The sequence below is a fragment of the Cydia amplana genome, chromosome 9 (assembly GCF_948474715.1).
Source record: "Cydia amplana chromosome 9, ilCydAmpl1.1, whole genome shotgun sequence".
In the NCBI taxonomy this organism is placed as follows: Eukaryota; Metazoa; Arthropoda; class Insecta; order Lepidoptera; family Tortricidae; genus Cydia; species Cydia amplana.
This window is the reverse complement of record NC_086077.1, coordinates 8,432,605-8,445,799: the sequence shown is the minus strand read 5'-3', so window position 1 is coordinate 8,445,799 and position 13,195 is coordinate 8,432,605. Positions and strand designations below refer to the sequence as shown.

General features: G+C 38.5%; 1 protein-coding gene across 1 annotated transcript in view; it reads left to right on the top strand.

Moving 5' to 3' along the window:
- The first annotated feature begins 336 nt into the window (after positions 1 to 336).
- Positions 337 to 13,195, top strand: part of LOC134651069 (uncharacterized) — a 68,761-nt gene continuing 55,902 nt past the window's right edge. The window contains exon 1 of the mRNA XM_063506056.1: positions 337 to 677. Coding sequence (XP_063362126.1) covers positions 504 to 677 — 174 coding nt within the window. The 5' untranslated portion in view covers positions 337 to 503. The remainder of the gene's footprint in view (positions 678 to 13,195) is intronic.

Below are 13,195 nucleotides of genomic sequence, written 5' to 3'. Positions count from 1 at the left end.
TGTCCTTATCGCACTAGTTTTAGGAGCCGCTTCCGTTAGCAAGACGGGTATATTTACCAAAAATATTTAAATCTTAGCTCCTGTTGGCTCTTAAGCCAGAATCTCTCAGATACCCGTACCTAATTCCTACTGTATTCGACAGTTTCGTTAAGTTTTTTTATAAAAGGGCTTCAATTTGCCTCTAATCGTATAGTGTTCTAAAACTTTTCCTCATCTTTTCAAATATACAGTCAGCAATATAATTTGCTTAGCACCTTTGCATAGGTATTACTTTTAGGTATCTGCAGCTGACTGTACCTATCGTATCTACAAGCAAAGCTCGCCACGTGAATGCTAGCAAATAAGCGTCGTTACGCTTGCAACTCGCGTCCAACAGAGTCCTGTCATTTAGTAAGCGGCAGTGCGCGGCATCGCGCGTGGCAGGCGCCAGGCGGAGCACGGCCACCTGCTCATGTGACAACACGGAGCGGAGCTAGGCGGGCGCGTCTCGTGCTAGTGGCAGGATGCGGTGGCGAGCGCGCTCCACCACCTCGCGCGCCAAGGAGCGCGCGAACATAAGTTTCTTCATCTTCATCATGTTCTTCGCGGTATTCGGAGTGATCGTGCTTACGGAACTGCTGCTACTGGAACGCCCGCCACTCGCCTCTTCCAGGTCCCGATATAGCGACGACGTGCAGGTCAGCTTACAAAACATTTTCATTGTTTACGGTTTTTGTGAAGTGTGAAGAGCTTTTTTGGTGGTTTTATTTTTAGATAGAGGTTTAACTTTAGTGTGGTTTGATAATAACAAAACGAAAAGTTTTTTTATGGTTAAATGTAGCCAAAATAGCGATAAAACTGTGCTAATCAGCTTTATTCTGATAAGGAATTTACATTTATTTAACAATTCTCCTTATCATCAGTTTAGTATACCAAAAGTGCACTCAAATGAGTAGCTACCGTTTTACTATTATGTATAATTCATGATTAGTAATCATACATGAATGATAATATACAGGGCGGTTTATGTATGGCCAATGGAACGGCACGCGGCAGCGCCTAATTAAACAAACGAACAATAGTTGGGAAAGAGCGTCCTGAAAATTGGTCAAAAGGCTGGGTCATTATCTCATAATAAAATGAGTAGGTAATGTGTACCTACTTATTTCGTTATACCAGGGGGGTGTCACTCCGCAGTTTAGGTACATTTGGCCGGCGCGCCCATCGGACAGGCGTATGGCAGTGGGCTGCCGCTCGGCGTGCACGATAGTCGTGTCACGTGGCGCTCGCGCAAAATTGAAAATACACAATGGCTTCAAAACTTACTTCCGTGAGAATCAGACATACTATCTCCGGATAAAAAATGTATGTTTACATAATCAACGTTTGTAATTCCTACATATTTATCTTAAAAATAATAAATCAGTGGGTATAAAGTCTATTTTTTAATTCGGTAGACTAAAATGACATTTCATAGCATGAAATCATGAAATGACACATGATGTTCATACTATGAAATGTAATTTTAGTCTACCGAATATAGACTAGGTATAAAAACTTGTCAAGTGATAACCCCGTGCCGACACTCACAGCTCGGTCATAAAACTGCGGCGCGCAAAGGAGATTCACGGTTCGTGCGCGGTTTTAAGTTTAAATTTTGCTTGCAGGCGGCGATATAGGTGTAATTTTATACCTAAATCTGACTTTTGTGAAGGAGTGAATTTTCTGTACGATAGTACTATTAGTTATTCTGTGGTTATACCTACCATCAATTTCGTCAGTATCAAAAGCAAGGATAATAAAACAATGCGTAAAAGTAGGTACAATCAGCAGCAGAAGTTGCTAAGCGGGCGAGGTGTTCAAAATGATATCGACGCGACTTTATTGTTAAGAGAATAAGAGCATGTCAAGGTAATTTTGAGCTTAGCAACTTCTGCTGCTGACTGTATATAATTAACCCAACAAAAACATAACGCCAACCGAGGATTCCGTGCAAACTTTTTTTTAGATATATATAGTTTTCAGCAGGGATCGGGAACGGTTCCCAAAAACCATTTGATATCGCTCTTAAACCGTTATTAATTTCGTTCGTACGAATACCGGTTTATTACGGTAACGTTTTTGTAAAAGAACAAAATAATTTCGGTTACCGATATTCAAGAAGAACGAAATCATTTCGTTCATTGAAATAATTGAAATACCGGTTTATTACAAGAACGTTATACGAAAGAACAAAATGATTTCGGTAACCGATATTCCCGAAGAACGGAATTATAACGTTCTTCCCTAAGAACGGAATTATTTCGTTCTCAAAACCATTATTAAACTGTTCCGAGCCGCGCGCCTAGTTTTTCCTTTGTAGACGCCGACACAGAGCTGCCGCCTTGTGCTCTCTCTTTCCCACACGAAGATAGTCCGTATTTTTGTTTCGCTCGGTTAGCCATCCACGTGCTGTGCTGTGCACCTGCGCCGGCCGGCAAGGCGCACGGCACTGAGGATCTTTTTGTTTTGATTACTTGAGTTGCAACTTTCGAGGTGATAGGTCTTAGGTGTAATTAAGAGTTAACTGTGAGTGTGCTGACCTGCACCTGTCATAACAATGCTAACACACGTTATCGAGGCAGGCGGTGACTTGTCGCTGACTAGATGGGCCCCTAAAGGCTCCGTCACACAGGCGCGTATTGCGGGCGGGGCGTATTATTGCCTAAAATAGTTTTTGAAGTGAAAACTTCTTTAGCGGCGCTGGGCACTTTTTGAGGTGGGGAAAAAATGATAAACTTGAGACAGCGTAAGGCGATCACGTGACCGTAAGGGGCGTAAGGTTTAGATGGCCACTCATAATCGGGGAGCGCTGCTCGGGCCCGGGCCCGGCGCCGCGGTAGGGTGCCGCGCTTCAATAGAATAGGTTTGGTTAGGTTAGGTTAATTTAGATGGCATTTAAATCAATAAAGAAAAACTCAATGTTATTTGACATTTATGTTGCGGACTCCTTTTCAAGACTCTTTACCTATGTTCAAATAATTTGACGTTGTCATGGCAGTATGTAAATAAACATGTCAATGAAAAAGTGTGATCTTATTTGAGAATGATAATAATATATACTTATATATAATCAATAAATAGAATACCTCCGCTAAACGTATGTATCGTGTTACCGGGCGTCAGTAACATAGTGAGGTGAGTTTTCATTTCTATCGGCACTCCCGGAGTGCAACCGTTGTTGCTTTTTAATCTAATCTAAAATACCTTCTGTAGGTAGTTGACTGCATTACTGCAGGAAATATGCCTAATACCTTTTTTTTTGAAGGCGGTTAAATATGTTTTTTTTTCTTCTATAAAATGACCTTTTTGATATTTCCTGCAGTAATGCAGTCAACTACCTACAGAAGGTATTTTAGATTAGATTAAAAAGCAACAACGGTTGCACTCCGGGAGTGCCGATAGAAGTGAAAACTCACCTCACTATGTTACCGACGCCCGGTATCCGAAATGTACGTGAAATTTCATTAGCTTTCCAAAAATATAAGTTTTATTGGTGTATGATATTATATAACCAAGTAATTACGAATTTTGTTCAGCATGGGTCACTAGGCGCCGTCACGTAAGTAAATGGCGGGTGACCGGCGTCAACTTTTCATTATTTCTCGGGTACTATTTTATTGATCAGTTGGTGATAGATACCATTTGACAGAATATTAAACGTACTATAATTGGTTTTCAATAACTGTAGTAATAACTTTAGTCATTTTCAAAATAATTGAAAACATATGATTTTTACCGTGCATGCACATAAGTACTGCTAAAACATGCTTCTAACTTAATAAATTATTATAACTTTACCGCAATTAATGTAATTACAAAATATACGAGACATTTCATTAGCTTTCCAAAAACATGTTTTATTGGTGTATGATATTATATGTGCTATTATCTATGAAAAGGGACCTTATTGCCGATGGCGCTTACGACATTGACATCGATAAGCAAAAAACGTAGTAGTTTAAAATTGGGGATTCTGGCACATGTTTAGTTGTTTTGATTCCCAATTTAGCAATTAAGTTTCTTTGAATACTTGAACAGTCAATGTTGCTGTCTATCCAATGCGGAGGTCAATTTATGTTATGTGACGCTGATGAACTGATCAGTCATGTTGTGTTAGAAAACTTAAATCGGATTTAAAGGTCCCTTTGTAGTTTTTTATAAATAACTCTTAAACGGTGACCTGTAGCTAAAATGTTCTGATACATAAGTAATCTTCATAAAATTGTCTACATTAAATATTCTATACGCTTTTTCGCTAGGATCAATATTTAAAAAAATATTTAAGGGAGAAAGTTAATTATAATCAATTGTTAATATTTTTTGTAAATAACTCGTATATGGTGGCCTGTAGCAAAAAATGTTCTGATACATAAGTAATCTACATAAAAATTTCTACATTAAATATTCTGTACACTTTTTCGCTGGGATCAATATTTAAAAAAATATTTAAGGGAGAAAGTTAATTATAATCAATTGTTAATATTTTTTGTTAATAACTCGTAAACGGTGGCCTGTAGCAAAAAATGTTCTGAAGCATAAGTAATCTACATCCAATTTTCTACATTAAATGTTCTATAAAAAAAATCGGTAGGTTCAATATTTAAAAAAATATTTAAGGGAGAAAGTTAATTTTGTCCCAGGCGATGCCGCTTGACACAATTGTTCCTTGGATCATACTTAATTGATCTGAAGTCTTAACCTGGATATTAACTTTTGATTTCCCCCCAAAAAGGGAGAGGAGAAAAGTGGTTCCGGCGGTACACTGCGCTCTGTTTGATATAAAGCCGTAATCCGATGATTGATTGACATAATTGTTCTCCCAGAAGGAGGTTCGTGGGGTATTTGTCTTTGGTACGGTCGTATAGAGGGCGGCTGGGTGACCTCCATAAAATTCCGACTTTTGGTCTACCGCTTCCGGTCAGAAAAATGTTTGACGGTCCGGCCAAATGGTCAGACCTAGGTGGGGGATGCTCGACCAAATGTTATAGAGGGACAGGGCAGTTTGTGACGCCGCCATTTGTTTTTTCAAAATGGCCGACTTTTTTATTTTAATTTTTTCAAGTTTGTCCTAGCGCGCTGAAATTTTGGTCACGGAAACTCGGGGTCCCCTAGATTCCTATAAAAAATTCTTTTTTTGAAAAATGTTTTAATTGCGGAAAAACTGGGCACTTTTATTTTGTATGGCAACTTTTAAACGGTGCGTGATAGGTGGGGGGTGCTCGACCAAATGTCATAGAGGGCCTCTAGGGAAATAAAACTGCATTGAAAAAAATTCAAAATGGCCGACTTTTTTTTTTTTGAAGTTGGTCCGAGCGCGCCGTGATTTGGCATGGCAGAAGATAGAGGCCTCTAAATTCCTATGAAAAAAATCATTTTTGGAAAAAACCCAAGATGGCGGAAAAAATGGCAATTTTTATTTTGTATGGCAGCTTTTAAACGGTGCGAGATAGGTGGGGTAGACGTGTGCGTCGATTAAAAAATGATCGGCGGCGGCGTTTGCCAAAAAATCGGCGGCGGCGGCGTGTTTTCGGCGTGAAATCGGCGTGACCTTGACTTTCAGGTTTCTAAAGTAAAATCATTAATTTGTTGTTTTTCTTGACAATTTGATCAATCTAGGTTGCTGGTCAGTGAACTACGTATAGTTTTGAACAGCCTTAGAGTGAAATAGGATTTATAAATGAATATATGTACTTCAATATAGGATAGGCATGATAACTTGATTTCCCTAGTAACTGGCTTGCATTAAGGGGTTACCTGGTCCCAATGACCTTCGATCATGCTTTCCATGGCTTGTCGTATTAAAAATGACGAACTTTAACAAAACAGAACTCCAAATATCCTAGAAATTTGCTAGATATAGTGGACTGCTATGGTTTCCTTTTAACGGTTCTCTTGTCGTACAAGCACCAGGTTTACTGAGACGGATCTTCTTTCTCCATTTCGCCCGGTCATAAACTGCTGCAAGCCGACCTTTTCATAGCGTTCGACCATCTCACACATGCTCCAAGTCGAGTACGTTTGCCATTCATTCGGCCTAATTTCATGTTTCTCTACATCATGCATTGGAAACCGCATAATATGTCCGAAGAATCTAAGGGCTCACCATGGCATATTGTGAAGAGCTGAGTGGCGATATTGAGATTTGAGCTCTTTTTAATCAGAGCCTCCAGGAAAATGATATCATCACTAACTACTGTTGAATATTTTATGTTAATTCTTTCCATTTGCCCACTCCACTCGTTGAGAAGAATGGTGAAGCTATCGATCCCACATTACGCACAAACAAACGTACGTTTCGGCTCCATACTGGAATATTGAAAACACGACAGCTCGTACCAAGCGCACTTTAGTTGCATTCGAATACCTCTGTTCGTCCAGATTTTGTCGAGGTTAGCCATAGCACTCTTAGCCATGCCAGCTCTGCGGCGTTTCTCTGCGGTGCAACCACCGGCACTGGTTATCAACCCAAGATATACAAACTAGCTCGCTTATTCGTAATCGCCGTGCGTCGTGCGTCGGTAAATGGGAGTGCGTTTGCCCTGTCTACTACCATTAATTTTACTTTGGTCTTGAAATGGTTATCTTAAGACCTCCTAGAACTTTCATCTTCAATTTTCCTCAGAAGAGCCGCCATTTCGATGTATTTCTTGTTGTTACACCACCTTGCAGAGGTCCTATGGTAAATGAGCCTTGAGATTTCGTTGCCTATTCAATTGTAAAGCCTACTTCATATATCGCTCTCTCATCTTTCTTGACGCTGAATATTGAGGATTCTCAATTACATTAATGGGTGTGTCAAAATTGATGTATATTTGACCACTGTAACATATATAATTCCAAATAATCCATATTGTAATCAAAATACCAACATGCAATAGCTAATTAACAACACTCAAGGTCACGCCGATTTCACGCCGATCATTTATCGGCGGCGGCGGCGTGGCAAAAACGCCCGGCGGCGGCGGCGCGCCGGCGCGGCGCACACGTCTAAGGTGGGGTTGCTCGACCAAATGTCATAGAGGGCCTCGAGAGTAATGGAATTGCATGTAAAAAATTTCAAAATGGCCGACTCTTTTTTTTTTTCAAGTTGGTCCGAGCGCGCTGACTGACGAACCAAGCAAAATCCTATACAAAAACTGTGTTAAGCGAGCCCGAAGGGCGAGCTTCAGGCTGGGGAGGCCGAAGGCCGACCCCGACGGAGGACCAAAGGCCCGGAGCCTTCACACCGACTCCCAAGCGTGCAATCCCCAGTAATTTAAAGCGAGGCCGAAGGCCGAGCTGCGTGAATGCAGCGCTTCCAAGCGTTCTACCAAGTCAACTGTCTTGATAAGCGAGCGTCGGCGAAGCGCCGAAAAAAAGTCGGCCATTTTTAAAATTTTTTAAATGCAATAGGCAGTGCGAAGTTTGGTTTTCATATGAAATTCTTTGTGACAAAGTCGGATAAGATGATTTCGCTTATAGTGATAAACCGCTTACTATGACATATAAATACTATTTTTATGGAATTATGTCCGGTTATACTGACAAATTCGCTGGTTTTCGAGGCCGGCCCCACATTTTTCCCTGCGAGGACGTCTGTGGCGTTTAAATTGTTTTAGTTTTTACTCTCGGTGAAAGTTGATAATTGGTATAAGGTTAATAAAACTCATCTCTCACAAAATAGTTTGAGATTAATTTGGAAAAAATAAAATAATAAGTTTATTAACTATGCTTTGTATGACATCCGCTTAGTATGTTTGTTACTTCCCTTCAATGTCATTATAAGCGGATTCTACTGTATATAGAAAATGCCTAAAGCAAACATAAGTTAATAAAATAGTCTACTTCATTTGGCATAAAACCATCCCTATTATCCTCGCAATTTAAAAAGTCGTATGTTGTTATGAAAGTCGTATGCAGTTGTTACGTTTTAGCTTAGCACGGTAGTATTGAAAAAATGTCGTCATGTTTATTCCAAATTTTACTAAAGTTATCTGTTTACTACAAGTGAAAAGTGATTCCACTGTCCTTGATATGAACTAAAACAACTTCTGCACCACTTTACGACACATGAAGACATTTATAATTACAAAAAAACGTAGTTTTTATAAACCAACTTAGCCATCCGTCACTGAATGTCATCTAGGCCGAACTGAAGTTGCCAATCGAACAGTCTGTAAGCACCGCCTACAATCGAATACTTTACGTTGGGTCATAATTGAGCGGACAGAATACTTCCATGGTTTATATGCGTTCACTGGTTGTAAATCGCTTTCTGTTTTTGTTCCACTAACACTTAGTTTTTAATCTTAATTGTTACTAACCATTATGGGCCATTGTTGTCTTTTAAATAAATAAATTGAATTGAATTGAATTGAAACTTTGAGGTCCTGTACTTTGGTAATTTTTCAATATTTTATTTTAATATCCACATTATTGTCATAAATTGCTCGTTTGCTATCTATTTTACTAGATTTTGTTATAAAATTCAACATGTGTCATCATCCCTATTCCATTACTCTCGAGGCCCTCTATGACATTTGGTCGAGCAACCGGGTGGGGTTGTCTCGCACCGTTTAAAAGCTGCCATACAAAATAAAAATTGCCATTTTTTCCGCCATCTTGAGTTTTTTCCAAAAATAATTTTTTTCATAGGAATCTAGAAGCCTCTATCTCTTGCCATGCAAAATCTCGGCGCGCTCAGACCGACTTCAAAAAATTAAAAAAAAAAGTCGGCCATTTTGATTTTTTTTCAATGCAGTTTTATTTCCCTAGAGGCCCTCTATGACATTTGGTCGAGCACCCCCCACCTATCACGCACCGTTTAAAAGTTGCCATACAAAATAAAAGTGCCCAGTTTTTCCGCAATTAAAACATCTTTCAAAAAAATAATTTTTATAGGAATCTAGGGGACCCCGAGTTTCCGTGACCAAAATTTCAGCGCGCTAGGCAAAACTTGAAAAAATTAAAATAGAAAAGTCGGCCATTTTGAAAAGAAAATGGCGGCGTAAAAAACTGCCAGGGTCCCTCTATGACATTTGGTCGAGCACCCCCCACCTAGGTCCGACCGTTTGGCCGGGCCGTCAAACATTTTTCTGACCGGAAGCGGTAGACCAAAAGTCGGAATTTTCTGGAGGTCACCCAGCCGCCCTCTATACGACCGTACCAAAGACAAATACGCCACGAACCTCCTTCTTGGAGAACAATTATGTCAATCAATCATCGGATTGCGGCTTTATATCAAACAGAGCGCAGTGTACCGCCGGAACCACTTTTCTCCTCTCCATTTTTGGGGGGAAATCAAAAGTTAATATCCAGGTTAAGACTTCAGATCAATTAAGTATGATCCAAGGAACAATTGTGTCAAGCGGCATCGCCTGGGACAAAAGGGACAACTCAGTGCACTAACTTCCCCATTAATTAACTTTCTCCCTTAAATATTTTTTTAAATATTGAACCTACCGAAATTTTTTATAGAACATTTAATGTTGAAAATTGGATGTAGATTACTTATGTTTCAGAACATTTTTTGCTACAGGCCACCGTTTACGAGTTATTAACAAAAAATATTAACAATTGATTATAATTAACTTTCTCCCTTAAATATTTTTTTAAATATTGATCCCAGCGAAAAAGTGTACAGAATATTTAATGTAGAAAATTTTATGTAGATTACTTATGTATCAGAACATTTTTTGTTACAGGTCACCATTTACGAGTTATTTACAAAAAATATTAACAATTGATTATAATTAACATTCTCCCTTAAATATTTTTTTAAATATTGATCCTAGCGAAAAAGCGTATAGAATATTTAATGTAGACAATTTTATGAAGATTACTTATGTATCAGAACATTTTAGCTACAGGTCACCGTTTAAGAGTTATTTATAAAAAACTACAAAGGGACCTTTAAATCCGATTTAAGTTTTCTAACACAACATGATTGATCAGTTCATCAGCGTCACATAACATAAATTGACCTCCGCATTGGATAGACAGCAACATTTACTGTTCCAGTATTCAAAGAAACTTAATTGCTAAATTGGGAATCAAAACAACTAAACATGTGCCAGAATCCCCAATTTTAAACTACTACGTTTTTTGCTTATCGATGTTGCTTAATAACTACGTCTTTGATTGAATTGCCATAAAACTACCTCATTAAGCTATTTATCCGAAAATCCTACATAAATAATATTTGTATTACTTGTATATATATTTACGCCTTAAACATGCTAGAAAAAATGGTTATAGATATAATTTCTTGCAGACTTTGTTCTGATAACGTTCAAAGTGATATTAATTACATAATCACACAGAAATATGGTCTAAGTAATAAATAAGTGCATTTTAACAAATTCGCTAAATGACACCACCAAATTTGAACTCTTTGCGCAAATGCTAAAGATTAAATTTCCTTGCGCGCGGGGACAGTTTTGATGCGGGCGGTGGCGGGAGTTCGTGCCAAGGACGCGTGGACAGTGTGTGCGTGGTATATAGGTGTGTACCTACAAGTGACGTGCGCGGGCGTCTCGCTCGCACCAAATACTTGTGCGGCCAAGTCTGAGCGAAATAAACGCGCGCGTGAATGATGATAGCTAATTAAAAATAACTGATATAATTTCCAATATTATTCTAATATTGGTTGATGTTCAAATTATATTCGTAATTATATACCTACGTCGATTATGAACCACTGCAAAAATAAAAATTGCGCCTGACTACCACCGTTCTTATTTAATTTCAGAATGGTATAGTGTGGAGTGGCATTATAAAAGGAATACTTATTATCGTAGTCATTTGACAGTTTTGGTGACACTTTCACATTCTGTCACAGCGAAGTGTGTGTAGGCCCACGCTAGGAATTTATATTATAGTCTATCCAACAACTTTGTCAGTAGAAAAAGGCGCGAAATACAAATTTTCTATGAGACAATAACTCTTGGCGCCTACATTTTTAAATTTGCCGCTTTTTTCTACTGACGGAAATGGCTTGACAGACTTTATATTTCAACAAACGCATCATATTGATTTATTTCTATTCAAAGTCTACGTCCCTAAGTTCCGTGATTGATAAGTATAAAATAAGAACGTTAACCAACACAACAAATTTTCTATTATAGTACGAGACCCTTCTGCAAATTGCAGACTTCATTATTTTTGTAGGAATAAAAAACGTGCATGGCAGATAAGAATTTTATTTTAACCATGTATGTTGAAATAAATGTTATTTGTTATTATATTACTGTAGTCGCAAACAAGCACACAACTAAAGTTTTGACAAACGGACGTCCATTAGGCATCTAGATAATTATGTACGTGCACTTGGCCTGTTTTGTAAACATATGGCCTATCGCAAAATGTCGTTATCTGTGTCACTTGTATATTTGACAGACAGATAACGAAACTTGGATTTTTGATGCTCGTGGTAGATCTTCAATTTTTGATTATTTATGGGTAATTCAAGTAGTTGGAAATTGTTTTGGTTTAAAAGAGGCTAAAACAATTACGTGATTAACAAGGGAGGTGTTGTCTTTAAACCACGAGCATAGCGGGTGCTTTAAATAATGGAACATTGAGAGTTGCGAGACTTGCGAGGGTTTCAAAGTACGAAAGGAGAGCAGCTGCCGAGTGAAACTCAAAATTTCTAGCGCACTATGTGTGGATATAGGTATGATACATTATCTAGACACGCACACCAAGTGTTAAGCCAAGTTCAAAAGAAGAGAATTGGCGACGCAGCTGCCCTATGTTGTATTACATGGAGCCACTTTTGACCCCTACGTACCTCAAAGTCTATTAAAAATAAACATATGTATATGAAATTTTGTTGATTTCTTAAGACCTTTTAATGCTAACTAGAATCTCACATTTTTATGAATATAACTCAATCGGTTATTAACATACAAATATCTAAAATCTGGATTTTTCTCACGGACTGACTAACCTAACATAAAAAAAATAACCCATATCCAGATGGCCTAGCAAGTTGAAATTTGTACAAGATGACGTTGAACTAATAATTTCTGTACAAAAAGTAATGACATCCCAACAAAAACAAAAAACAACGGGTTGCACCCAGGGAGTGCCGGCAGAAGTGAAAACTCAATGACTAGTGCAAAATGCACTATGTATAATTGAGGTTAACGCCATCTAGCGTTATTTCGTCGCATTACTTGAAACCCCTAAGCACGTCACTGTTAGTACTCGAGTTATATTAATACCAGATAAAGCGAAACTCACTAGATGGCATTTAAATCAATAGAGGAAAACTCTGTAACATTATTAAATTGTACAACGGGACTTAATCGCCTATCTAAGTTTTGAGATTTACCTCTGACGTTCTCCGAGACCACGGGGACAACGCCGTCCTCGAAACGTCGGAGGTAAATCTTAAAACTTAGATACGCGATTAAGTCCCGTTGTACAATTTAATAATGTGTAAAAATCGTGAAAGTTTAATCAGTATTATTCTGTTGTATTCTGCTTCGGTTTTGTTTTTATGTTCTGTGTTGTTTTGTGTTTGTTTTAAGTGTCAATGGGTACACTGAAAATCAGCGTCGTAACACAACTCATGTGCTGCGACACATGCTGAGTGTTATCCTTTTCTGGAACCCCTCGCAACACTGTTACTTACCTACTAATTTACCTATGTAGATTTAAGCCTATTTTAGTGTTGTTGTGTATGCACAGACCAACCCCTATAGACAGAGCTTATAGGACGACTCGCGGTCACCACTCGTGCGAGCAATAGCGCTTATACAATATTGCTCGCGCGCCGCTCCGATCAGTTGCGTCCACGATCTATAACAGTGCGCGTGTCTACGAAAATAAATCGCAATTTATTTAACACAGTGGGAAATAATGGGATTTTGCAGTGTAAAATGGTGTGGTTAGTCATCTAAGACTTCCACTTACAAAACAGATGGAATAACATTCCACAGGATGGTCAAATTAATTATGTTCTTGAAAATTATTTCTGGTCCGCGAGGTTCATCTATATATATAAATGCAAGTGTCCTGACTGACTGACTGACTGACTGACTGACTGACTGACTGACTGACTGACTGACTGATTCATCAACGCAGAGCCGAAACTACAAAAGCTAGAAAGTTGAAATTTGCACACTAAGTTGCATTTGTAAAGTGTACAAGAGATAAGAAGCGATTTTGAAAAATTCAACCCCTAAGG